Raw genomic sequence first — 26,188 nt, 5'->3', positions numbered from 1 at the left:
ATATTTTTTGGAAGGTGACGACGAAGGTCATTACAATGACATTGATACATCAATGAGATGTGATAAACACAATAACTGCCAATAAATTATAACAAAAATGGGCCTAAGAGCATCTCCAATGCAAAACTAAAAAAGAATCTCCATTTGTCCTATGTGTCAACTTCCAATTAAGATTCTCAATAGGACACTCGTGTCCTCTTGAGATATTTCTATTCCACCTTCGACACGTCATCGTAGAGATCCAAATGAGTGTTATATTGGAGATAGTTTCAAGCAAAAACTCTTAAAATCCATTTAAGATTGAGTGCTGCATTGGAGATGCTGTAAAGCTCAACTACACAACGACCTAAAGACAACTGAAACTACGACCTATAGCCCAACTAAATTACTTTATTTATATTTTTAATAACCCAAGTTTAATTACCATAGATTCCACATTCTCTAAGAACCGAACCTGTGTCGTGCCCCCGTAGGTTCCAGACGCGATTATTTGGTAGGTCTGCTTAACTTATATATGTAGAAAGTTCAAGATGTGAGCATGAGTTAGTGTCCAGTGTCTTGGTCCCATGCTTGTTAATCCACTCAAGAGACTTGGGTTCGGATCCCCCATACTTGTTAAATTATTTGTTTTTTTTAGGCCAGCGCTTTGGGGAAAGCAAAATAGTTTCCGGAGTGTGAAGACTTGGTAAAAAATTGGTCAATTTTGTTTGACAATTTTATTTTGTAAGTTGTTAGAGGAAAATAAAAAACCCTCCACCTCACCTCACTCTCTCTCCACCTCACCTCTCTCTCTCTCTTCACCTCATCTTCTCTCTCTCCACCTCACCTCTCTCTCTTATCCGACTAGGTCGCCGACCAGAAAATTTTCCGGGCGGCGACCATGAAAAAGCCTTCGTCGGAGTTTCAGTATGTTGAAGAACAGACCGGAACTGGTCTGTTCTTCAACAGGCCAGATCCGGTCTGTTGAAGAATAGACCAGTTCCGCTATGTTCTTCAACATACCGGAACTCCGGCGAAGGGAAACCCCTTCGTCGGAGTTTCTAGAGAGAGAGTGAGTGAATTTTTTTTCTCGTGGTCGCCGGCGGTAAATGTTCCGGCCGGCGACCAAGTCGGAGAAGAGAGAGAGGTGAGGTGGAGACAGAGAGAGAGGTGAGGTGGAGAGAGAGGTGAGGTGGAGAGAGAGAGAGGTGAGGTGGAGGGTTTTTTATTTTGAACCATATTCCCCATAAAATAAGTTTCCCCAGAAACTTTTCAAAATTTTGCATATTCCCTTTAAAATTTCACACCCCGAAAACTATTTAGCTTTCCTCAAAGCGCTGACCATTTTTTATTGTACTTTGGTTTTTGCCCCCTAATTTTTACAAACTCTCTTTGAGGGTCCAATCTTTCTTTTTGGGCTTCCCTTTTTTTTTTGTCGTTTCTATGTTGACCAAACATTTTTTTTTTTTCTAAACTTGTGTTATTATCTTCCACTATCTTTCTCTCACTTACTTCTTTAAGGAACATAAATGGTGTTGAGTCTTTTCAAGATAAACAAGTTTCTTAATATTTTTTTTTTATAGAGATTTAACTTTTTTTATATAATTCAAATGTGAATTTAAGACTAATTATTCATATGAGATTATTGTCTAAAAAAAGCATAAGTTAACGACAGTCAAGTTTTATGAGAGTGTCACCATAAGTCCATGAGATATAGTGGTCACAAGTTTGACAAAAATACATGTAGTTTTAGACGATTCATTTATAACACAATAGCTAAATTATTGTAGTGTTTATTAGTGTATTACTCTCACAATCCATCATTAATTCTGATATTTGATCTTTCTTTTTTGATATTAATTATAATTAAAGAGTGCCCTCACAATGAATTTTCTTTTGAGTCCGTCACTGATCTAGATTATGCCAACACTATCGACTACTTACACCACCCATTGTTGAGAGTAAACGCCAAAGGGGAAGATCCAATAAATGTCACTTCTGAGTTTGTTTCCCGGCATTTACCACTTTACGTGTACGGGGTGATAAACCTCAGCAGCCCTCAATCTGGTGGCAAACCTGAAAATTTCTGCACAATTTCGGACTTTTTGTTCCCTCCCTTCGTTTCTATTACAAACAGATAGAAAAAGAAAGAGAGATAAATAGAACTCAAAAGTACTCCTTTTTTTACTACTCTCTGTTCTTCTCCTCTGTTGATTTCTAGGGTTTCTTCAGTTCTCCAATACCATTTTTTGTATTTTAATGTTCTGAAGCACAAACCTAATCGCTAAATTTGTTTCTGTTACCGAGTTGTTCTTTCTTAGGAAGGTCAATGGAGCTAATTTCCTGATTGATTTCTTTAATTTTTTTTTTTCCATGGGAGCTTATGAAAACGAACCAAATCACGTTAGAGAAACCCGATCTCAGTGGAACCCTAATATGGAAAGTGGTATTCATAATTTAGTTGATAAATTATCAGGAATAGGCGTTCATGATTCTTCTGAAGAAGATTATAATCTTCTTCAGGTTAGTAAAGCAGTTGAAGATGCTGAAAGGACAATCTTGCTACAGGTTAGGTTTAAACTTTCTAAAAGATTATCTTTTTATGTAGTGTTTAAATTTTGAACGAGTCTAATCATAGGTTTGTCTTACTTAATGATACTTATTTGACTAGATAACTAAGTCTCAACCTTGTCCTAATAATTATGTTTGTATGTTTATTGAGTTAGGTTTTTTTTGTATGCAATTTGTCAATGATTTGGCTTTAAAATTTGTAATTTTATTTCTTACACTTAACTTGGGTATCCCTGTGGTGGTTTATTTCTTACTTAATGAGAAATAGTATTACTATTATACCTGAAGGAACATTTCTTGTTATTGGTAATTAGAGAAGGGAAAAACAAACCCGCCCCAAAACTACAATCACATCTTTTGGTGGGGTACTTTATACCATTGGAATAGAAGAGGAAGGATGGCTAAAATACTTGTCTTATACTGGATTCTACTGTAAATGATGATGCTTTAATCCATATTCGATAAATTTGTGTAGCTGTATTGGGTTTTTTGAGTTTCATATAACTCGATTGCAGTTTTTCTATAATGAAATCTTGAGTTATATTCTTGCATGTTCTTATCCGACTGTCAATGCATTCATTCCCTCTTCAAAAAGGAAAAAACAAAACAAATTATACCCACCCAAACACTTAAGTTGAATTTCAGTGTCAGGGATTCATAGTTTTAAGTGCTTATTGTAATCCTAGATTCTTACACCTTCCTGTTTGTTGTATAACTAATGTAATTAAGAGCAGCACTTTATGCCATCGAAGGCACTAAGTTCACTATTCAGTGCTAAAATTTTCCTTTATTGGGTCAAGAAGGGTGTCTGCTGATGATTATTTGTCTCGTATTAATAGGTAGAAGAGAATAGCCGATTACGAGCTGAGCTTCAAAAGAGGACCCATGAACTAGAGAGATATGTAAGTGCTCTGTTTTTTTCTGTGGTATCATTTCACATGACATTTTTATTTTACTTCATCCGGAAACATACTGCTCCAAATAGTATTGCATTCGATTTGAATTATTAATAAGTTGTCTCTTTGTTGAGATATACTAGTTTTTCATAGATTTCTGGTATCGAGTTTTCCATGTTTGGTTTAAATGAGAAACAACCATGACCTTATGGAATTTGTAGGAGAAAGTAGAAGTTACTTAATGAATGGTCTCCCTCCCCCCCCCCCCCCCCCCCCCCCCCCCCCTCCCTCTCTCCCTCTCTCTTTGAGTCTCCAGAACTTTTAAAATGACCTACTCATTACTAAATGAACTAGTGTATGAATGGGTAGCTTATTTCGACTGACACGACGCTTGAAGAGGTGATTCTGACCCTAGCTGGGTTATGTGTGAGCTCTGCTATTATTATATTATAGGAACAAGAACTACAGAAATCCCACTTTTAGGCTCTAACTTATACCTATCAGGTAATTTATTCAAGTTTTGACTAGATAACAACATCTTTTTTGAAACTGAAGGGGTTCATTCATCTCAGCAAGCATAACAAATAAAACCTAGGTTCGAGTGGCATGCCTTTACTTTGCGTACTCAACTGACTGTTCTCCAACTCTACTGCTATCTTAACATTTATTTCTGTATACCTTATTGGCATGTAAGTTAAATTGTAGGTATCTTCTAGTTGTTAAGTCGGATTAAAATTTGAAGTGAACTGGCTAACTTATTAACGTAGGATCATACTTCATGTCTTCTGAGCATTTGTATCTTATATTCATAAAAGGATGCGACTATGAAGTTCCTCCACGATGATTTGTTTTTCCCTTCATGTCATGTGCATCAGTGATAGTTAGGCTATTCTCGTTCTCTACCCTCCTGATGGGCTTTTGTAATTACTTTTTTGGTTGCGTGTGTTCATGATATTCCATCACTATCACAGAAAAAGAATGACAGAGATATCCTGCTTAAAGTGTTCATGCTGTACCTTATCTTGTATATATTATTTCGTTGAGTAATCCTTTTAGCTTCTTTTGCAGAAATCAGACAAGCCAATTGGTTTAAGACCCCATTCGGATGGCATACACGACGATCATGTCGCGCATCAGTCAGATTCTTCTATAGGGAATCAAGAAGATAGCGTTAGATGGACAAATAACGGAACAATACTTGATTCACGGGGCAAACTTGCTCTCCAGAAAAATATTATACCCCAAAACGACCCTTGTTTACATGCCTGTGCAGAAGATCAGTACAATGAGACCAACAAGTCGAATGGGACTCCCACGGTGCTTCCCTGTAGACAGGCATCTGGAGACCATTTGTATTTCTCTCACCACTCCTCACCATCTTCGAGGTCCTTTTCTCCAGGCAGGTAATGTCAGACTCAAAAAACATACTTTATTAAGTCATTTATTGTAGTTAGGTTTTCCGAAGCAGAGTCATGTTAAGCTAATGTACATCTCTTGCAACCTCTGTCAAGTAGGTACCTGCGAGAAGGAGAGCATGATCCCAAAAATAATATATCTGAACAAGGACTGCCACCAGATTCTGAGATGGAGAATCAATCCAGCTTGTGGAAGCAGGTAATATCTTATTACCATAAGCTAATTATTCAAGTAATTTGGTAAGACTTTGATGGACCAAGAGATATATTTGCTGAAGGATATCATTCTTAAGGATCGTGAGCATGAAGAGGAGATTCTGCAGCTGCGTAAACATCTTGGTGAATATTCCATTAGGGTATAGCTCCTTATTGATCCCAACCATCACTTCGATGGGGATGTTTTTTTCTCAATGGTTTTTACCTTTTGATATTGTTCACTAAATGAAACAACTACCCTCCTTATTTGTAGGAAGCACAAATACGTAATGAGAAATATGCGCTAAAAAAACGTATAGCTTATATGCGAATGGTACGTAAAACCTTACTTGCATTTCTTTCAGTTTTTGTTTTATTATTTTTTCCACTTAGCTATTCTTTATATAGAGTCTTTTTTATTCAATGCATGCTTCAGGCATTTGATCAGCAGCAGCAAGACCTTGTTGACGCGGCATCAAAATCTCTTTCTTATCGTCAAGATATAATTGAGGAAAACATACGCCTTGCATATGCATTGCAGGTTCTCACCCTTTTCGAAGTCAAAGACTCATATGTGCAACTATTTGCTTTTCTAATAAGTTTATACCTTACAAAAGCTACTCTTGTTGGTGTCTTTTGTATGTCATGGTCAGAGAATATATCAGCTGGGAACCACAAATTCATTGTATTTTCCACTTCGATTTGTGAAAATGTTTTATTATGCATATAAAGCTCTGTACAACTAGACTATCTGCATATATATATATATATATATATATATATATATATATAGACACACACACACACATATAATCGTAGCTTGTGAGTCAGAATCCATTTACAATGCGTTTGTCAGGATCCATTTACAATGAGTTTGTCAGAATCTTTTACAATGACCACTGGGCTGATGTTCGGATGATCTAAAGTAATTTAATGTTACATTTTTCTCCTTATAATGTAGATCAGCCTCACCAAAAGTCATCTCATTTTACAACTTATAATTCCATAGCGGGCAGTTATTACAAATGGTGACTCAGTTGTGGTTTTACAGTGTATTTCAATACGCTTTGAGCTTCACACATTTCAGGAATAGTTGACTTTCATTGAGGATTATGATAAAGACCACATTGTCAAAAGAAATTATTTGTGGATCGTTCCCTTTGGGCCCCACAAGTCATCATAGAAGATTGTAAACTAAAAGCTTTGTATCGGACACCTGTATATATAGTATTCTATGGGATTAGGGAAGTTCTGTAAGTTACTTTATATTTCCTACTTCTGTATTTTCTAGTTCAGATTTATCCATGCTTCAATAACTCGGCTGCTACGTTATCTTGTTATGTGGATTTTGAAATTGTATTCTAGTTTGACTTTTAAACTCTTTTGTGGTACACCTCTTGATGACTGTAGTATCTTTTTGTGGTACGGGGAAGTGAGATTTTAGATCCAATTTAATCATATACAGGAACCAATTTTTATTGTGTAATCTAAATTTATGTATTGATGGTAAATTCAATTCTTACAGGCAGCACAGGAAGAAAGATCTATATTTGTATCAAACTTGTTGCCTCTGTTGGCTGATTACTCGTTGCAGCCACCAGTGCTTGATGCCCAGTCCATTGTTAGTAATCTTAAGGTTTGCACTGCTCTTATGGTCTTATCTATCTTTTTCTTTAACAAGAAAAATTTTTATTTTGTGGAGAACAGTTACAAGGTAAGCTAAGTCTTCAAGTTTGTTTTGTATATATATGTCGTGCAATAGTGGAACTTCAATCCACTTGTATCATGTATGCCGTGTCTATCCAAGATGGGTTTCGGCTTCACGAAGAAAAGACTCAAATCAAGTGGCTGTGGTTAATGGTTGACGGGCAGTATAGCTTGAGTTCATGATGTTTCCATTGGAGGATTTGGATGTTTTCCCGGTTTGGTGAAGCCAAACGCTGGAAATTATGAGCCAAGTTGTAGAAGAATAACCAAATTTGTTAACAACCTGATTGCAACAGATTATCTTTTCTTTCGGGCAAGAATGAGCAAAATCTAAATCTGTAAAACGAGAAATTTCTTTTTCTACACAAGGAGAGAAAATATACCTTCATAAGACGAGAGTAACTTCAGATGTCAGAGTATTTGCCTGTATCAGTCTATGCATACGTGCATGATCTGTTGAAGTCTTACATACAAAAGGCATGGACGATAATTTACTCTTTTTTTCTTGTAGGTCCTGTTTAAACATCTGCATGAGAAGCTAATTCTTACAGAGGTATGGTCTTTTAGATTAAGAATGCCAGGTACATTTGTTTCTTAGATCTGCTCTGATTTTCTTTTTCAATAGAAGCTCCTTGAAAAGATGTCTCCCTTTTATGTCATGGAGATATTGTGGAGCAGGACTATCTCCGTTGTAATGAAAAATACTTGCCGTTTGTAGCTTTAAGAACTTCTCTGCATTTATATTAATGTCACAGACAAAGTTGAAAGAATCTCAGTATCAACTAGCACCATGGCGATCTGAAGCGTCCAGTCCTGCACGTTTGACTTCTCAACCACCATCCCCTTATGTTGGTGCTACACTGACTACTTCAGTATGATCATGTATCTTTCTACAAATTTCTTCATATATCATATATGTCAAACTTTCTTCTTCTAAATTCTTATATTTCTATACCAGACCAAAAGTGGGTTAGAACTGGTGCCCCAGCCAGCCTACTCTCATGGACAGACGCCTATTTCTTCTCATTCAAATGCTCAACCAACCACTGATTGGAGCCCAGTGGGACACAATACAAATCAAACTGGTTTGGTTAGAATCGAGGCAAACAATGTGGAACCCGATAAAATGGGAATATCATCACCTTCTACAAGCAGGTGAATCCTTTTGTTACAGATTTACCTGCTAAAATGGGAAAATCATCACTTGTACAAGCCAATAATATGGCGTCAACCACTGATTGTAGTACACCTTCCTTTTATTACGGAGTTACTGCTTTAATATCTTTTTTGATTAATTATATACATGTCTTGCATCATCAATCAAACATATATGAATCCTTTATTACACACTGAGAACATAAGCCAGTAAATCTCTGTCGATCCACATATGGATCACTTGGCAGCTAGATCATTTGAATATGTGAGTATTATGCCCGTGAGGTATTTTGAGAAATGATAGAAGACAAATTTTCTGACAAAAAGAGGCTATAACATGTTAAAGGTGGATTGACATCATAATTTTTGTCTTCTTATCTTTCTCGCCGACCTCTTTTGTTCAGCTTGCTTCCATTCTGTTGGAAGCTTAAGCTTTTAAGTTTCTATTCCCTTATTTATGCATTCAACATTGCAAAAAACGATTCCAAGGTGGCAACTACTGTACACTTGTTTTCAGACAAAACCTGCCTTAGACTTGGATTCTGGAGAAGATTAAACAGTCTGAGGTCCCTAGTCTTGAATTATCAGACATTTGTATATTAAATAAATAGTACGAACAACTGGCACACTCTGAGTGTTGAGTAAGAAGTATCATCTTTCACAGTATCACTCATATAAAGGTAGTTTGACCTTTATGGTTTGCAATGACAGCCATGGGCGGTACCATTAAGAGACCGGCCCGGGCTGGGATTTGGGTCTATTCCCTTAAGTGTCTATATATACTTGTTCACGTCTTGTATTTGCATAAAGTGTTATGGGTAAGTTGGTTAAGTCTAGCAATTGAATGTTGAGGTCTTGGGTTTGAAACCCATTATGTTTCTTTCTGTCATTATCTTTCTTCGGCAACATATCTTTTTTCTTTAGGGAATTCTCTCTTAGCCCCCAAATATGACCAACTCGTCACTTTGGTTCTCCAGATTGCCCAACATGTCATTTTGCCCCCCTAGTTAGCAATATTGTTAGTAATAAAGTTAATCCTATGTTCGCTTTCCAAATTTCCTCTAAATTTTTTGTAACTACTTTCTTCCTCTACCTCTGCTCCTCCTTTCTCTCTTTTTTCCCTCCTCTCTTCATTGACTCCACCATGAAACTACTAGAAGGTTCAATGAGGGAGACACTTGGTCGGATATACCCTTCTTACATTTCGAAGAGGTTCATCCTCTTCACATATTTGGGAAGGAGTTTTTTTTTCTTTGTATTGTCCGGAGGAGTTCCTCTTCCTTGATATTGAAGGGGGAGACTGCAGCTAAGGGTTTCCCTCTTCAGACCTTTATATTTTCTCGAGGACCTCCACATTTCATGTTTGAAACTACATCTTTTTACTATAAGATTTATTTGCTATGTGGTCTTGAGGATATACGTTATTTATTTTTTGATATTTCATATATCCATACCGTTTGTCCTTTTACTGATGGGGTTTAAAGTTAAAATGTTGTACAAAAAATTCAAAATTGTATAAAGACCGATCCAAATACAGAACTAAAAACTAGATAACTTGAATTGTACCAAAAAGGGGGAAAACTACTTGAAACAATACCTTATACTTCCGAGATTCATTTTAACTTTTCCCCAAATAGTCACTCATTTTTTCGTCATGTTGTGATTATATTCTTGATTGTACTAGCCCAAAAGGTAAGCAACTTTAAAATTTTTGGCTACATTTAGCATCGTAACTAGAAATCCTGGTTCCATCCCTGATGACAACGTAACTTAAGTAAAGGTTGTATGTTGTAACGTCTAGAGATTGTGGTCTGAGCCTCTAGAATTTGCTCTCTGTCTGGAAAACTATGACGGTGATAGATACTCTTGCACTTGAAATTTTTAGCTTGAAGAATGAAACAACTTTTATCCGCAGACAATTAGAGGCGGCTTTTGCTAGCAAATATTCAAAGACACACTTTAGTAACCATACCCGACAGCGCACATAGAAAAAAAAAGTATCAAGAGCGGTGTTGTTTCTTGACAATCATAATGTTAATTACGCCCTATTTGGACATGTACATGCGCTCATAGAAATAGATTTCTGGGTCATTTAACTTTATGCGTCCGTCACAAATATGCTGTTACTCCAGGAATTCTGCATTCCAAGGAGCAGTCACTCAGGTTGATTTACAAACCAAACATTATAGTGCAGACACCACCAGTAAGCAACTTTCTCTTAATGACTACCTTAGTGGTGGAGAGATGGATTATCCAGATGTAGATGGACAACAGAGTGGCAGAGAACTGTCATCTTACTGGGATTCTGGGAACTCCCCACTCATGACAGCCACACATGATGATCCAAATACCTCATTTTCTCCTTATTTACCACCACTGCCTGAGGAACCATCTTCCTCGTTTTCTGAAGGTAAATATGTATTGATTTAAAAGCTTTGGTTTGATAAAGTCCAATTGCCAATTGGTTTCTTACTACTCATTTCATTTTCAGCTGCAGAAGATGATCCTTTACCAGCCATTGATGGCCTCCAGATTTCAGGTGAAGCTTTTCCAGGGAGGGAACTTCAAGCAGGTGGATACCCTATTAATGGAACAACCAGTTGCATTTTTGAGGTAGGAACTTAACTGTTACTAGTGTTCTGGTTATGTGTTCCAGAAAGTTTGTTATTGGAAATGGTGGATGCTATGTTACCTGGTCCAAATGAGGGATGTGGAGCCCTACTTTTGGGTCTTCCTTTTATCTATGATTATCTTTCTTATTTACCTTATTTTAGGGCTATACCTTCAGAATGTGACTTATTCTATGTTTCAAATATAAATGTTTTTGAGCCCTGACTTGTTGTTACACTTCCAGTGGGTACGTTATCTAGAAGATGGATCTGTAAACTATATTGAAGGTAAATAATTATTTTATCGTCGTCCTCTTCAGTTATTATTTGTTTATTTGTTTTGGTATCCTCCCTCCCTTTTTGTCTTCGCCCCTGGCTGAGAATCTGGGTCGTAATCGAGAGATCTGGCAACAGGAGCAAAGCAACCTAATTATCTAATTACTGCTGATGATGTGGACACATACCTCGCTATTGAAGTCCAACCTCTCGATAACAGGAAGCGAAAGGTAACATTTTAATGGTTTCTGAAGTCTGTTTTTGCAAATATTCGATCATATTGTTAACATTTTAATGGTTTCTGAAGTCTGTTATTGTCTGCAACTGCTTTCTCGCTTGCTATTATTTTTACCTCATCTTGGTTTCTGGATCGGTTTAGACCCCTTTGGAGAACATGATGTGGTTGAGTTGTGTTAACGGGTGTAAGTCCAAAATCTTCTGCATTGTCCGAATTGAAACAGTTGAATCCAAATGAATAGATAAATAAGAGAGACAAACTGAAATGTTTGAGGTACAAAGTTTTATTATTAGCAAGAAGTTTCATCAAAACCAAAGTTAATTGATTGTGAGATGTGTTTAGGTTTTGCATGGTTCTGTAGGAGTTTGAACCATTGATATGATTCTCACAAATTTGGCTTTCTCCTCCGTGGATTTAATTTTTATATGAAATGTTTGATTGCTTTCACACAAAGACAACTTTTACATATCGACTGTTGCCTAGTGTAGTTCGCTTCCATCTATGACATGGTATCTTTAGTTTACGTGTATTATGATTAGATGATTAGTGTACGAAACTTTACATGGTATAATTGGTTTCTTCCTATGGTAGCTTGAAACTTAATTAGTTGACTAGTGTATGGATCTGTTTTTGGGTTTTACTCTTGTAAATATCGCCTATGTTATTTCCATCAGCATGAAACTGCTAGAGAGTTGTTAAAATATTGATATACTTTTAAGGGGCACAGCTTATCTGTTTTTTTATGTAGAATGTCTAGTTTGTCGAAAGGTACTCTCTCAACCTGTATGAATTTAATGTTAGAGCTGTTCTTTGAATTATGGTTGCGTTTAAATGAGTTTGGACTTATCAATTTCTTGTGCAAATTCAGGGTGAACTTGTAAAAGTTTTCGCAAACGAGCAAAGAAAGATCACTTGTGGTGAGTCAGACAATTTCACTTATTTGTGTTTTTGAACTAAGATGAGCAGTATTCCGAAAATATTTGCCATTATGTACTTCAATTTCGGTCAAGTTTTTTTTACATAAAAAAGGGGCATTCAAATATCAACTCATTCACTGAAATAACTAAACCATAAACATTTTATAGGTGTAGGTCAATTATCTATTCCTTGCAAGATCTAACAATGTGAAATACCTGCTGGTTATAGTTTATGACTTTTGGTATTCTACAGTATATATGTGATGGTGTGATTCCAAAATTCTTTTCTGTATTTTTTTTAATAAAATCAATTTTAAGAATCAAGGAAAAGACAAGATATAGAAGAAAATCGACTCGCAAGTGATTGGCTTAGTTTTGAATCTTTTCCACAAAGATGTCATCATCTGAGTAAGAACTGCATCGTATGTGTTGTGAAATCTTGAAACCCGAGTCACGTTAACTCGTTCAATATAGAAGCCCAAAGATAAAAGGTCGACTTATAGCTACTAACTGCTTTTCGAATAGGAGTATGACTTACCTTTACTAATATTATAATAATAATATTATTATTAATAATAACAATTACAATAAGAATAATAATAATAATTCTTAGTCCCCTTCAGGAGAGTTGCATTAGCTTATTTCTTTGGGCTTTGTCTTATACTCTATGATGTGGACCAGGACCAAGTCCAACAGCTCGTGTTTAGAAATCAACCAACTCCAATAAATTGAACCACTTTTTTTCCTTTTTGATTTTTGTTTATTATTTGTAACTTTCTTAGGATTAGTAATTATTTTGTTGGGAGACTTCCTATATCCGAGAGTTTTCTAAATTGAGTTGTAGTAAATTGAAGTCCTTAGGGGGAAGCGCATGTCTTCCCCAACAAATAGGACTTAAGAGGATTAAATAAAAATTCTTTCAAGAGATTTTGAGTAGATTAAAAATTATTCTAATCCAGTCGAATGTTATTGATTCTCGTCAGGAAATTAGACACTACCGCAACGTGTTAAACTGATATAAAGCTTTGGCTTTCATGTTCATATCACTATAGGACCAAAGAGACGTCCTTCTCCAGCTGTTGTTGAAATGATTAGATTAATAATGACGATAATAAGCTTATCTAACTCTAATTTGGTTTCTTAGACTAAAGCTACAAGTCCCTCACCTACTCCTCCTTGTGTTAACCTTTACTTGTTTCCTAATCTGTTTCAATTCTTTCAAACCAATTGATAGTTTACTATTGAAAATCCGCGACATTATGACACACATGACACATCATGGATTAACCACATTTTCCCCTGCTCTTTGATGTGATTTGCTGAACCTACCATAATGAAAAACCATTATAAATCACGACTTGCGCCTCCTTTCACTTACTGCTGTTGGTTGTGCTGTGCAATTACTTGCAGTAATTTTTTCCCCTACAATCTGTTAACAGATCCTGAAATGCACGAACATATACAGAAAACCCTTGACAGAGGCCACACTTTATATGAAGTTTCATTAGCGGTATGACTACTTCTACAGAGATTTTTAACTCTTAATATACTACAATTCAACAACTACCCTGACACATCTTCTCGTAATTATGTCGAAATTTTTCTCTTAGCAGGTCGGATATATTGATATCTGGGAGCCAGCTATCTTGGCCCTTAAGAGGGAAGGTTACAGTATCAAATGTAATGGACCACGTGACGTTGTTGCCACAGAAAAGTTTTTGCCAATCACAGCTGTATGATTTCATACCCTTCTAAAGCTTGACTGATATAAGGCTGGAACCTTCTGAACTTTTCAGGAAGTGCAAATTGCTGTTAGTCTGGATTTTTGTAAGTTAGGTTAGTGGTGAACTAAGGAGCACATTATATTTATTTGTTGCAGGTTACAATTCCAGATGGGCACCCTACAGCATTTTCAATACTTGGTGCTGGCGGTGTTGAATATCCTCTAAAAACAAATGATAGTAGCTTGTAAGTTCTGATTGATCCTTATCTGGTGAACTGAAGATTTGTGATACACTGAAAGTTGTGATGCAAATGACAATTTTGGGATTGATTCCCTTGACTATTTCATTCGGGCCTGCATCTAATCACAAGATCCATGTTGAAAAAGGGCTTCAGTTGAGGATTTCGGGGCTTAGATTTTTTGAGACCCCCGTTATTCTTACGCTCCTCTTAAAAAATGACCAATGCTACGAACCACCACTACCACCAGTACCACCACCACCACAAGCATATGCAGATAATCAAATGCCCATTTAGTCGCCTGGGGTTTCTCCAGTGAATTTTGTGCAGTTTTTAGGGGCGTTGTACTTTGTAGAAAGTAGAAAACTGTAACCATCAAACTGGCTGGGGGTTTCCAGTGAGCTGTTTATGGATGCCTAACTTTAAGAAACCCAGTACATGTTTTGATGTTTCTTTTTCCTGATCTAGGATTTGGTTCTTATTTTGAAGGAAAAGTTAACTAAAATTTTACTAGAACTTGTATATGCCCTTATGTTTTGTTTTGACTCCATTTGATAATCTCGCTAATTTGATTTCTTGTTCTGCAGGAGAGACACCATTGTGCTTACAATGAGATTGTTCATCAAGAGGGTATTGCTTTTCTTGTCCCAACGTTACCACAATTTATCGTCTATATATCATCTACTGTTCTTTCTTTTACAATATTTACTTGGGGAACACCGTGTGGAGGATATATTTTCGCACTTCTACATTGGAATCGAAATGTAGACTTAAGTGGTGTTTGTTTTCTTGTCTAAACCTGGCCTGTCTGAACCTAACTTTGTCTGAATCATCCGAGTCTGCTTTGTTTTGGTTAGATGTACCATGTCATTTTAGGTTCCCAGTACCAACTCAGTCCTAATACTGTGCTCAGGACAGAGGAAGCCAGTCGACAGGTTCCCTAGCAGAAACGACTTAAGAAACGAGTCAGTCCAATAGCTTCAGTCAAGATGGTCAAAAATTCCCACGCTAAAGGGGTGTCATAATTTTGAACCCTAGACTTCCGTCATTGAGTTTGATCTTTCAGATAGAACCGTGTATCCCTGAACTCCTCCATTATAGATTATGTCGATGGAATTTTTGTTTGTAAAATACAGGGGCACTTTGGGTGTCTAATCTGGATTTTGTCCGGCAGTGTGGCAGAAGTGTTTATGAGCCTTAGATGGAGTTGACCGACTTTGTCTGGACTTTCTTATGAATTTCGGCATACCATCTTGCATAAGTGTAATGAAGAAGTATACTCAAAGAGTTTTGACTCTATTTTTTGCAGGGTGTACAGAAAAGGAAAAGGAAGAAGAGGGGTCTGTTTTTTCACTAGTAGAGTGAATTATACCCCTTAATATTACTATGTTGAAGGCATCTGTTGTAAAGGGTCTCTCATTGGGTGCAGGATTTATGGATTTATTTTCCTGCAGTTTATGTATTTTAACCTTATTTTGCAAAAAAAAAAAACACTTATTATTTGCCATTGTCATAGAGAACTCAAAATCTATTTACATATCTTTTGGCATCCTCATGAGAATCCCCTTTTTTAAAAAAAAAAGAACAAAAAAAATAACCTCATGAGAACCTATTTCAAACATAGCACCCTCAAATGCATAATTCACTCGTAAACAACTTCAAACTTGAAAACCGAAGCCCCATCTTTGGCCATCTTCGTTTTCTTCACCAAATTTGGAGAACCCATTTGAGAAGGCCGGTGTTACGAGGAAATAAAGAAATTTTCCGGGGTGTGAAACCAAAACCTAATACTTTTCATCTTCTTCTCTCTTTCACCTATTACCACCGTTTTCGGTAACCCTACATTTCCGGCTACCTTTTATTACCGGCGATAAATTTTTTTTTTTTCTGTCCTCTTCATCTCCGACGAAGCCCCTTCATCGGAGGTTTCCAGATTCGTCTGGTTTGCTCCGGCGAAGGGGTTGCTCCCCTCCGTCGGAGATAGAAGAAAGAGAGAAAAAGATAAGAGAGAGAAGAAAGAGAGAGTGAAGAGAGAGAGAGAGAGAGAGAGAGAGAGAGAGAGAGAGAGAGAGAGAGAGAGGCAGAAGAGAGAGTGAGATAAAGATGATGAAGTCGCCGGCGACATCCGGCCGGCGACATATGAGGTGTGTTTGTTTTAATTTTTTGGATTTCCACCGTCTTCTGCGGAAACTTTTCTGCTTTCTGCAAAACGTTGGCCTTTGAGTATCAGATTGTAAGCAACTTTCTTTCCCTAGCTACAACAACACAGTTTGACTGCTTCCCTTTGCAGAAGAAAAACAACATCTCAAGCCACTATAATTAAGACCCAAACATGCATGCACCAAAAAATGCTTCTAAAATTTGAAAAGTAATTTGAGAAGGGTTTAAGATTCGAGGACGAGGACCTACAGGGAGCAAGAAGAGCTTCTTCAGCCATTTGCATAAAGAGAAGAGAGCACTGGAAAGGGGAGGCAGCAAGAGGCCTGACCCACTAAAAAGATTCGAGGAAAAGAAATATTTGAGCAGAGAGAGAGCCAGATACAGAGATAAAAAGATGAAGATAGATTTTATTTAGTTTACATGTTAAATTAACCCCCTACCAAACCAGCCCTAACTTATTCAACAAAAAAAAAAAACCCAGCCCTAAACAGGTCGCGCTGGCGTGGCATACTATGATAAAATTTGACTTTCAAAGTGGACCAAGTGTGGCATCAGCAGGAACGAATATATGATACCGAATATTACTCCGTACGAGCAATCATAATTTCGCTCAGTTTCGACATCCATAGTTTGATTTTGACAGTTTCAGTGTTTGTTTTATTTCTTTTGCGGCATCTATTTCTTCCATGAATTATTTGTCCAAATTTGCTACATCAACATACTACATGGGATTAGATGACTCTGAGATACAATAATTTCATTTTGGACTTTTCAAAAATAATTATGGTCATCCTTGTTAATCGTGGCAATTTTCTTCAAACATATTTATTTACCCATTAGATGCAGATAGACTTTCATTTTTTCAAAGCTTCTACAGGTTTGAACCAATTCTCTTTAAGCTGAAACGAGGAACCACATCATGTCGTTAGCAAATTTGAACAAAATTAAGAAGCCACCTAAAGCAAATCCAAAGAATACTATCAATGTTTTTCATGAGGTTTGATCCAGCACATAAACTGCCATAATCATGACATACAGACTTTTAATAGTCAGATAAGGATCTTTAATAGTCATAAAAACGTCTTTCTAAAAACCCTTAAAATTCATCTAAACTACTTTTAATTTATTGATATTCTTCTTGCAAAAGCAAAAAATTATAGATTTCTACTTCTACCGTGAATCTAATATGTGACTCTATATTTGTAGAGTAAATGCACAACCAACTGAACAATCAGTTATTTGGCTATTCTCAATGTTACTCTAATTTGAGCATAACATATACTGATCCTTGCTCAAATATAAGTGTTGGTGATGTTGTTCTTTGCTTCCTTCCTTCCGCATGCGTTAACTAAGAACTAGAAACTGTTGGAATCGGAGTCGATTTTGGCTCGACCCGACTCGTCAAACTCAGAAACGGAACGCACCATTGCGTTCGTCTCGTCGAGCTCTTCAATTTAGAGCCAAGAATCACTCAAATCCGATTCCGGATGAATGAGAAATTCAAGGTTAAAGTTTGAACGAAGATCGGTTGAAATAGGTACTAAATCGTCAAAGAGGACAAGTCAAGTGGAGGGGCATTTGCGCGAACAGGACGCGCTCAAATCTGAACGGCCAGCGTTCATCGCGCGGGATTGCGCGCGATCCGACAGATGGCGTTCATTCCGTGTTCGGGTACGAGTAAGGCTACGTCTAAACGGTCGGATATCCATCTGTGGGACAGTTTCGGGATGATCTGATGGATCAGATTCTGGCCGAGTTTTTGAGCTGAATCTGAGGGCCTAAAATCCACCCGAAAATCCCAGTTATATAACCAACTCTTCTCAAAGAGTTGTGTCCCTAAAAACCAAGAGTTTTGTCCCCAAAACTCTAGAGATGTGTCCCAAAAGTTTATACCTATTCAATTCCTATAAATACCACCCAAACTCACTTCATTTTTCATCAATTCAATTCATTCTCTTCTTCTCTTCCCTTCTAACAATTAGAAGTTCTGGTTAGCCTAGAATATCTAATTAAGGAAGCATTTCTAGAAGTTCTGGTTAGACTAGAATATCTGGAAAAAAGGAAGAAAGAAGTTTCGAGTGAAATTTGAATTTCCGAAGCATCTAGAAGATCATCCGCATTAGTCCAAGAGCTCATAATACTGACAAAGGTTCGTCCGCTTTCAGAATATAGAAGTACCATCTTAAAATTCTGAAAGGTTAGTCGTTGTATCCCGAAGGCATTCACCCTAACGTTTGGTACTGTTACGGGGGTGTAAAATGTCTTAAGGAAAGAGAATCTATTCTCGCCTCGACTACATTAACCGAAAGAAGGAACATTGATAAATCATTATTCCTTAATAGTTTATCTCTCTATAAGTTAGAGAAAGGAAACTCTGTCTAAATCAAGCCAAGACAGAAATCGACTTATCGATTTGATAACCAGAGAAACAACAATCTTAAGACATTTTATATTTCGATTATTTCTCTAGTTATAAGAAATTGATTTGATTTAATTTCTGTGTGTTTCAGAAATGGCAAGAACAAGAACCACTCTACGGGTTATTCAGCCCAACACCACGAATGGGGAAAAACCAGAGAAGTTCAAGGGAACTGACTTCAATCGTTGGAAATTGAAGATGATGTTCTACCTCACAACATTGTGCCTGGTTAAATACTAAACTGAAGAGAAACCCACCCATGCAGAAATAGAGGATGAAGCACAGCGTACCGCTGAAATAGAGGCGTGGAAACAAGAAGACTTCTTGTGCAAGAACTATATCCTGAACAGTTTAGATGACGGACTCTATAATCTATATTCGGTTATAGAAACGTCTAAACAACTGTGGGACACCCTTATCAATAAGTATAAGACTGAAAAGGCGGGTGTCAAAAAGTTCATCGTAGGACGATTCTTGGACTACAAGATGACTGATTCAAAACCAGTTATGACCCAAGTCCAGGAACTGCAGAGTCTCCTACAGGAACTACATGCAGAGAACATGATAACAAATGAACCTTTCCAGGTCCGAGCTCTGATTGAAAAATTACCCACGGGGTGGAAAGACTTCAAAAATTATCTCCGCCACAAGAATAAGGATATGAGCCTTGAAGAACTCATCCTAAAGCTTCGAATCGAAGAGGACAGTCGCACTGCCGAGAAGAACTCTGAAAGACTCTCGAATGTGAACGTCGTAGAGACCGGTCCAAGTAAGAAGCGTAAGCATCCGTCTAAAACCGGAGGAAAGACGAAGAAAAAGACCAGGTTCGGCCAATGTTACAACTGTGGCAAAAGAGGTCATCTAGCTAAGGAGTGTCATTCCAAAACCAGCAAAAGACAGAAGAAGGCGAATGACCAAGCCTCGCTAGTAGAAGACACCGAAACTCAGAATCTATGTGCTATGATTACTGAAGCCGAAGAAGTGACTGAGAAACTTCAGAACTTGAACCTCTGTGCAGTGGTATCTGAAGTTCACCTGGTTAACAACCAGAGAGAGTGGTGGGTCGACACCGGAGCAACTCGTCACATTTGTGGTGACAAAGGCCTCTTCTCCTCTTACAACGAAATAAGTGAAGGAGAAACCCTGTTCATGGGAAACGACTCAACCACCCAGGTCAGAGGAAAAGGGAAGATCATACTAAAGTTCACTTCAGGAAAGGAAGTAACTTTGAACGATGTACTTCATGCTCCAGACATCCGAAAGAATCTGGTTTCTGGTTCTCTTCTAAGTAAGAATGGGTTCAAACTAGTCTTTGAGTCAAACAACTTCGTCTTGTCTAAGAATGGGATGTATGTTGGGAAGGGCTACTTATGTGGGGGGTTATTTAAACTAAATGTAACCTCTGTAACGCCAAAGGCGTCTATTATTAATAAAAGTAATAATTCCGTTTATATTGCTGAGTCTTTTAATATTTGGCATGAAAGACTAGGACATGTGAATAACAAGTCATTAAAGAAATTAATGAACTTAGAGTTAATTCCGAAAGTCGAAATTGATTCAAAACAAACATGTCAAACATGTGTAGAATCAAAGATGACTAAGACATCGTTCAAATCAATAGAACGAGACACAGAACCTCTAGACTTAATTCACAGTGATATTTGTGACTTAAAGATGGTTCAAACCAGAGGAGGTAAAAAGTACTTTATCACCTTTATCGATGACTCCACTCGGTTTTGTTATGTTTACTTACTAAGAAGTAAGGATGAAGCAATCGATAAGTTCGAGCTTTATAAAACCGAAGTGGAAACTCAACTTAATAAAAAGATTAAGACTTTGAGAAGTGATCGAGGTGGAGAATATGAATCTCCTTTCGCCGAAATATGTGCGAAGAATGGCATAGTTCATCAAACAACGGCTCCTTATACACCTCAACAAAATGGTGTAGCAGAGCGGAAAAACAGAACATTAAAGGAAATGATGAACGCGTTCTTGATAAGTTCTGGTTTACCTCAGAACTTGTGGGGGGAGGCTATATTATCGGCGAATCACTTATTAAATAAGTTACCCCATAGAAAAACCGGTAAAATTCCATATGAATTATGGAAAGGAAGGATGCCATCCTTTAAATACACGAAAGTGTGGGGGTGTCTGGCAAAGGTATTAGTTCCTCCTCCTAAACGGGTCAAGATAGGACCTAAAACTGTGGACTGTGTATACATAGGGCCCGCAATAAATAGTGGCGCCTATAGATTTCTAGTACAGAAGTCTGAAATCGAAGATATACACGTAAACACCATTATGGAATCGAGAGATGCTAAGTTCTTTGAACACATCTTTCCTTTCAAACAGAATTCAGAAGTCTCATCTGAAAGTAGAAAACGTGTAAGAGATGAGGAAGAGGAAAATCTAGAAACATCTAAAGAAGATGATATGGAAATCGAGGAAACAACACTCGAACCTCGAAGAGGCCAAAGAACAAAGAAAGCTAAGACATTTGGTCCTGATTTTCTAACCTATATGGTAGAGAATGAACCTCAAACTTTCACAGAAGCAATGGCTACTCCAGAAGCTCCATTCTGGAAAGAAGCTGTTAATAGTGAAATAGAATCCATCATGCAAAATCATACATGGGAGCTAGTAGACCTCCCACCGGGTTGCAAGCCTCTAGCTGCAAATGGATTTTCAAAAGGAGATTGAAAACGGATGGATCTATAGACAAGAATAAAGCAAGACTTGTCGCACAGGGATTCCGACAAAAGGAAGGGTTAGATTATTTCGACACCTATTCTCCAGTTAGTCGAATCACCTCAATAAGAGTGTTAGTAGCTATAGCATCCTTATATAATCTAGAAATTCATCAGATGGATGTAAAAACCGCTTTCTTAAACGAACAACTCGAAGAAGAGATTTATATGAACCAACCAGAAGGGTTCATAGCTCCGGGACAAGAAAAGAAAGTGTGTAGATTAGTGAAATCTCTATATGGGCTAAAACAAGCTCCAAAGCAGTGGCACTTAAAGTTTGATGACACTTTATTATCAAACGGATTCAAGATCAACGAATGTGATAAATGTGTCTATACAAAGATCACTGCGAAAGGATGTGTTATTCTATGTTTGTATGTAGATGACATGCTAATTATGGGAAATAATTTAGACGTCATCAATACAACTAAAAAGATGCTTTCGAAAACTTTCGACATGAAAGATTTAGGGAAAGCGGAGGTCATTCTTGGAATTAAGGTTTCCAAGACGACTGAAGGGATAAGTTTATCTCAAACGCATTACGTTGAGAAAATCTTAGAAAAATTCAGCAAAGATGACCTAAAAGTGGCGAATACTCCGATAGATCCAAGTATTCACTTAATGAAGAATACAGGGAACGCAGTAAGACAATTAGAGTACTCTCGGATTATTGGAAGTCTGATGTACCTAATGAACTGTACTCGACCCGACATAGCCTACTCAGTCAGTAAGCTAAGTAGATTTACGAGTAACCCGAATAACACATATTGGAACGCCATAACGAGAGTGTTACGGTATCTAAGAAAGACGAAGGAGTACGGACTCCATTATACCACATATCCCGCAGTCTTAGAGGGATATGCAGATGCAAATTGGATATCAGATACCGACGACACTAAGTCAACCAGTGGATATGTGTTTACACTGGGAGGGGCTGTCATATCTTGGAAATCTTCGAAGCAAACGTGCATTGCTCGATCAACAATGGATTCAGAATTCATTGCTCTAGATAAAGCAGGGGAAGAAGCAGAATGGCTACGACAATTCCTTGAAGATATTCCAATATGGCCAAAGCCAGTGCCTGCAATCAACATACACTGCGATAACCAAGCAGCGATTGCACTGGCACAAAGCAAGATGTACAACGGCAAGTCACGACACATCCGTCGAAGACATAATACCGTTAAGCAACTTCTCTCTGAAGGGATCATAACTATAAATTTTATAAGATCCAAAGATAACCTAGCGGATCCATTTACAAAAGGGTTATCTAGAGAGTTAGTAGTTGCATCATCAAGAGGAATGGGGCTAACGCCTAAAGTAAATGAGTAAAGGCATGGTGAAACCCTACCTAGATGACTGGAGATCCCACGATCTAGGTTCAAAGGGCAACTGAAGCTATATCCTGACTCGACAGTAACACTGTAAGAGATCTCTATCTCTTACCCATTCCTAGGATGACAACAGTGTTACCTGCATTGAGAGGTTAAGCATTAAGCTTTTAATAAATCCGAAAACTTAGAACTTGATTCTAACGTGAGGTATAGCAGGATACCTTATTACGGATAACCTATATGTGTGTGAATTGATGCCGGTTCCGTGAGAAGGTCGTTAAGGCCGACTTCTCTAAAGCACACATGAAATCGGGAATGTTCAGGGCCGAAATGAACACAACCGAGAACCAAAGTAAGTAAGGGATTAGCTGTGTGATAGCTATTTTGGATTACAATTCCCAGGACTCAGTTCAAGACGTAAAGTTCACTGCCGTCCTTGTAAACCTTGTAGTTATTCACTAGGAAAGGTTCAAAGTCGAAAGACTACCTTCTTTCGATGCAGCGAAGTTCCGCTTATGAGCTCTGTCAGTGTCAGTGTCAGTCTGTCAGTATAGTATGTCTGCATATATCATAGTAAAACCTCAAATTTTCATTCATGTGGGGGATTGTTGGAATCGGAGCCGATTTTGGCTCGACCCGACTCGTCAAACTCAGAAACGGAACGCACCATTGCGTTCGTCTCGTCGATCTCTTCAATTTAGAGCCAAGAATCACTCAAATCCGATTCCGGATGAATGAGAAATTCAAGGTTAAAGTTTGAACGAAGATCGGTTGAAATAGGTACTAAATCGTCAAAGAGGACAAGTCAAGTGGAGGGGCATTTGCGCGAACAGGACGCGCTCAAATCTGAACGGCCAGCGTTCATCGCGCGGGATTGCGCGCGATCCGACAGATGGCGTTCATTCCGTGTTCGGGCACGAGTAAGGCTACGTCTAAACGGTCGGATATCCATCTGTGGGACAGTTTCGGGATGATCTGATGGATCAGATTCTGGCCGAGTTTTTGAGCTGAATCTGAGGGCCTAAAATCCACCCGAAAATCCCAGTTATATAACCAACTCTTCTCAAAGAGTTGTGTCCCTAAAAACCAAGAGTTTTGTCCCCAAAACTCTAGAGATGTGTCCCAAAAGTTTATACCTATTCAATTCCTATAAATACCACCCAAACTCACTTCATTTTTCATCAATTCAATTCATTCTCTTCTTCTCTTCCCTTCTAACAATTAGAAGTTCTGGTTAGCCTAGAATATCTAATTAAGGAAGCATTTCTAGAAGTTCTGGTTAGACTAGAATATCTGGAAAAAAGGAAGAAAGAAGTTTCGAGTGAAATTTGAATTTCCGAAGCATCTAGAAGATCATCCGCATTAGTCCAAGAGCTCATAATACTGACAAAGGTTCGTCTGCTTTCAGAATATAGAAGTACCATCTTAAAATTCTGAAAGGTTAGTCGTTGTATCCCGAAGGCATTCACCCTAACGTTTGGTACTGTTACGGGGGTGTAAAATGTCTTAAGGAAAGAGAATCTATTCTCGCCTCGACTACATTAACCGAAAGAAGGAACATTGATAAATCATTATTCCTTAATAGTTTATCTCTCTATAAGTTAGAGAAAGGAAACTCTGTCTAAATCAAGCCAAGACAGAAATCGACTTATCGATTTGATAACCAGAGAAACAACAGAAACTACCCTCTCACTTAAAATATGAGGTGTATACTTGGGAAAATCGTCAAGTTCCCTCCTCTGTGCCCACGCAAAAAAAATGTTAAAAGTTGCAGTATTCTTTCTCACTGACAGTGGTGTTTATCAGACTGGGCCTAGCCCGAATGATTTAAACAGACGCTACGGAACAGTAGAATCTCGGGTTAACCTGGTCCGTTTTCCATACGAACTGGCTCGGATCGATAAACACCACTGCCACTACGCATTGGAAAGAACAAATGTAGAATAACAATTCAACTATTAATTTTCAAATTGACAAACAATACAACATTGTTCAACAAAAAGAAATTGACAAACAATACTCAAGTGATGTGCACATCTTTGTAAAGTGAAATAATCAATACAAACAATCTACAACCAGCCAAGTTGGCGACTATACATTTAATTCTATTCTACTTTGCTAGCAAAATTATGTTCATTTTATGCAGAACAGTTAAAATTTTTCGAAAAATCTCATGAACATAAATTTAAAATCAGGTTAAGAACTAAGAATATATTAGTCGAGATGAATTTAACTTGATCTTCTTAGGGTGTGGCTTAAAGAAAAAGACATTATTATTTTCTGTTATATCATCAAGAGATTGAAATGGAATTATAACTTAATAAATTATGTAAAAGAGATCTGTTTGGGGTAATGTGCATTCTAAACCACACAAAAGGTCCTCTTTATTCCATTTGCTCTAATGCGTGGGCCTCTTGAAGAGAATATAATCACTTTAAAGGACAAATTCACCAATAGGACACCCGTAATATTTTATTTTATTTTCATAGCTAGCTTTTAGTAAGCGGCTATAAAAAAAAGCCACAAAATTGTGGCTTCTGCTTTTTAGAAAAAATAGGTTTTTCTAGCTTAAAATAAACGACAGCTTTTTTGAACCAAACGCGTAAAGTTGTCAATAAGCGCTTAAAATATACAAAAAACTGGCTTTTAGCTTTTTTTAAGCGGAACCAAACGAGGCCTAACTCGTGAGTATAAAATACAGGGAAAATTTATTGGCGCCCTTACATTGATGGTTGCGCCCCTTAAACAACCACTAAACCAAATAGTGGTGGACTATATATTTCCATCGTAATCCTAATTGAATTATTATAATATCAAATTGAAAACTTACCAACAGAAGTTTGATGATTCAACATATAATGTCCTTTATAAATTATATTCAAGTCGAGTTTTTCAGTTATTTTAATGAGACGCGTTCTTGATAATGTCACTTCGCTACATAATTTTGCGTACATTGTTGCAATGAGAAAAAAAAATCATGTAAGATACATCACTCTGAATATTATATCATTTTTAATAGTCATTCTATTTAATCAATACGGAAAATTAAATCCACGACATATATTCTTGGTTGGGTTGGTGGTGTGTTTTGGAATGTTGAAGTTTGATTTGGGACAAAAAGACTTTGGTCAATCCAGTCATTTGACCTAAGTTTAGGAATGTCTCTCTAATTATGGGCATCTAAACTTAACATACTTGCGTTTTACTCCCTGACCTTCATCTTCACCGACTACTACCACTATTATCCGCTGTCTCTCTTCCGATAAAACGGATGATTCCCTTCACCCGAAGCACTGCGTATGAGAAGAGGATTGGTATCTTTTTTAAGAACAGATCTGAATTGTTTTTCACAGACAAATCATTTGTTCTTTACGGACAAATCGTTTGTTGTTCACAAACATATGGTATGTTGTTCAAGAACAAACTTGGTCTGCTTAAGAAGGAGAGTGCTCAGATGAATGGTTTCTGGTGAACAATATTTTGTTGTCTGGAATTTAGAAAGATGGAAACAAAAGAGTTGAGGAGAGTGTAAAAAATTGTGGTGGCGTCATAGGTGGTTGTGGCAGGTGGTGGTGGTGCCTAAAGGTGGTGCGGGCGAAAGTGGTGGT

General features: G+C 37.5%; 1 protein-coding gene across 12 annotated transcripts; it reads left to right on the top strand.

Moving 5' to 3' along the window:
- Positions 1-1,720: 1,720 nt before the first annotated feature.
- On the top strand, positions 1,721-15,427 carry LOC147532592 (uncharacterized). 12 transcript variants are annotated; one of them, XM_086650595.1, is made up of 21 exons: positions 1,721-2,547; positions 3,390-3,452; positions 4,515-4,849; positions 4,961-5,060; positions 5,140-5,217; positions 5,331-5,390; positions 5,493-5,597; positions 6,582-6,692; positions 7,275-7,316; positions 7,519-7,635; positions 7,722-7,918; positions 10,051-10,328; positions 10,410-10,531; positions 10,773-10,815; positions 10,942-11,033; positions 11,910-11,958; positions 13,398-13,468; positions 13,572-13,691; positions 13,838-13,926; positions 14,508-14,550; positions 15,230-15,427. In XM_086650595.1, the coding sequence occupies exons 1-21, from the start codon at positions 2,353-2,355 to the stop codon at positions 15,275-15,277; spliced, it is 2,358 nt and encodes a 785-aa protein (XP_086506721.1). In that variant the 5' UTR covers positions 1,721-2,352; the 3' UTR covers positions 15,278-15,427. The 12 variants fall into 12 exon arrangements, with proteins under 12 accessions (XP_086506721.1, XP_086506719.1, XP_086506726.1 ...); XM_086650593.1 differs by having other exon boundaries at positions 1,723-2,547; positions 13,569-13,691; XM_086650600.1 differs by having other exon boundaries at positions 1,865-2,547; positions 7,519-7,611.
- Positions 15,428-26,188: the final 10,761 nt, after the last annotated feature.

This window comes from Eschscholzia californica, unplaced genomic scaffold, assembly GCF_041429995.1.
Source record: "Eschscholzia californica isolate CP2 unplaced genomic scaffold, dmEscCali1.0.p SCAF_6, whole genome shotgun sequence".
Taxonomy (NCBI): domain Eukaryota; kingdom Viridiplantae; phylum Streptophyta; class Magnoliopsida; order Ranunculales; family Papaveraceae; genus Eschscholzia; species Eschscholzia californica.
The sequence above is the reverse complement of the archived record's forward strand: the minus strand, read 5'-3'. Positions and strand labels throughout refer to the sequence as shown.

What these genes read in the sequence shown, in the direction of transcription:
- LOC147532592 (XM_086650591.1), top strand. Translation starts at nt 2,353, where the DNA reads ATGGGAGCTTATGAAAACGAACCAAATCACGTTAGAGAAACCCGATCT. An exon ending in CCATTGTTAGTAATCTTAAG is followed by an intron (nt 6,693 to 7,274) that starts GTTTGCACTGCT and finishes TTTTTCTTGTAG; the next exon opens with GTCCTGTTTAAACATCTGCA. An exon ending in GCAAAGAAAGATCACTTGTG is followed by an intron (nt 11,959 to 13,397) that starts GTGAGTCAGACA and finishes ATCTGTTAACAG; the next exon opens with ATCCTGAAATGCACGAACAT.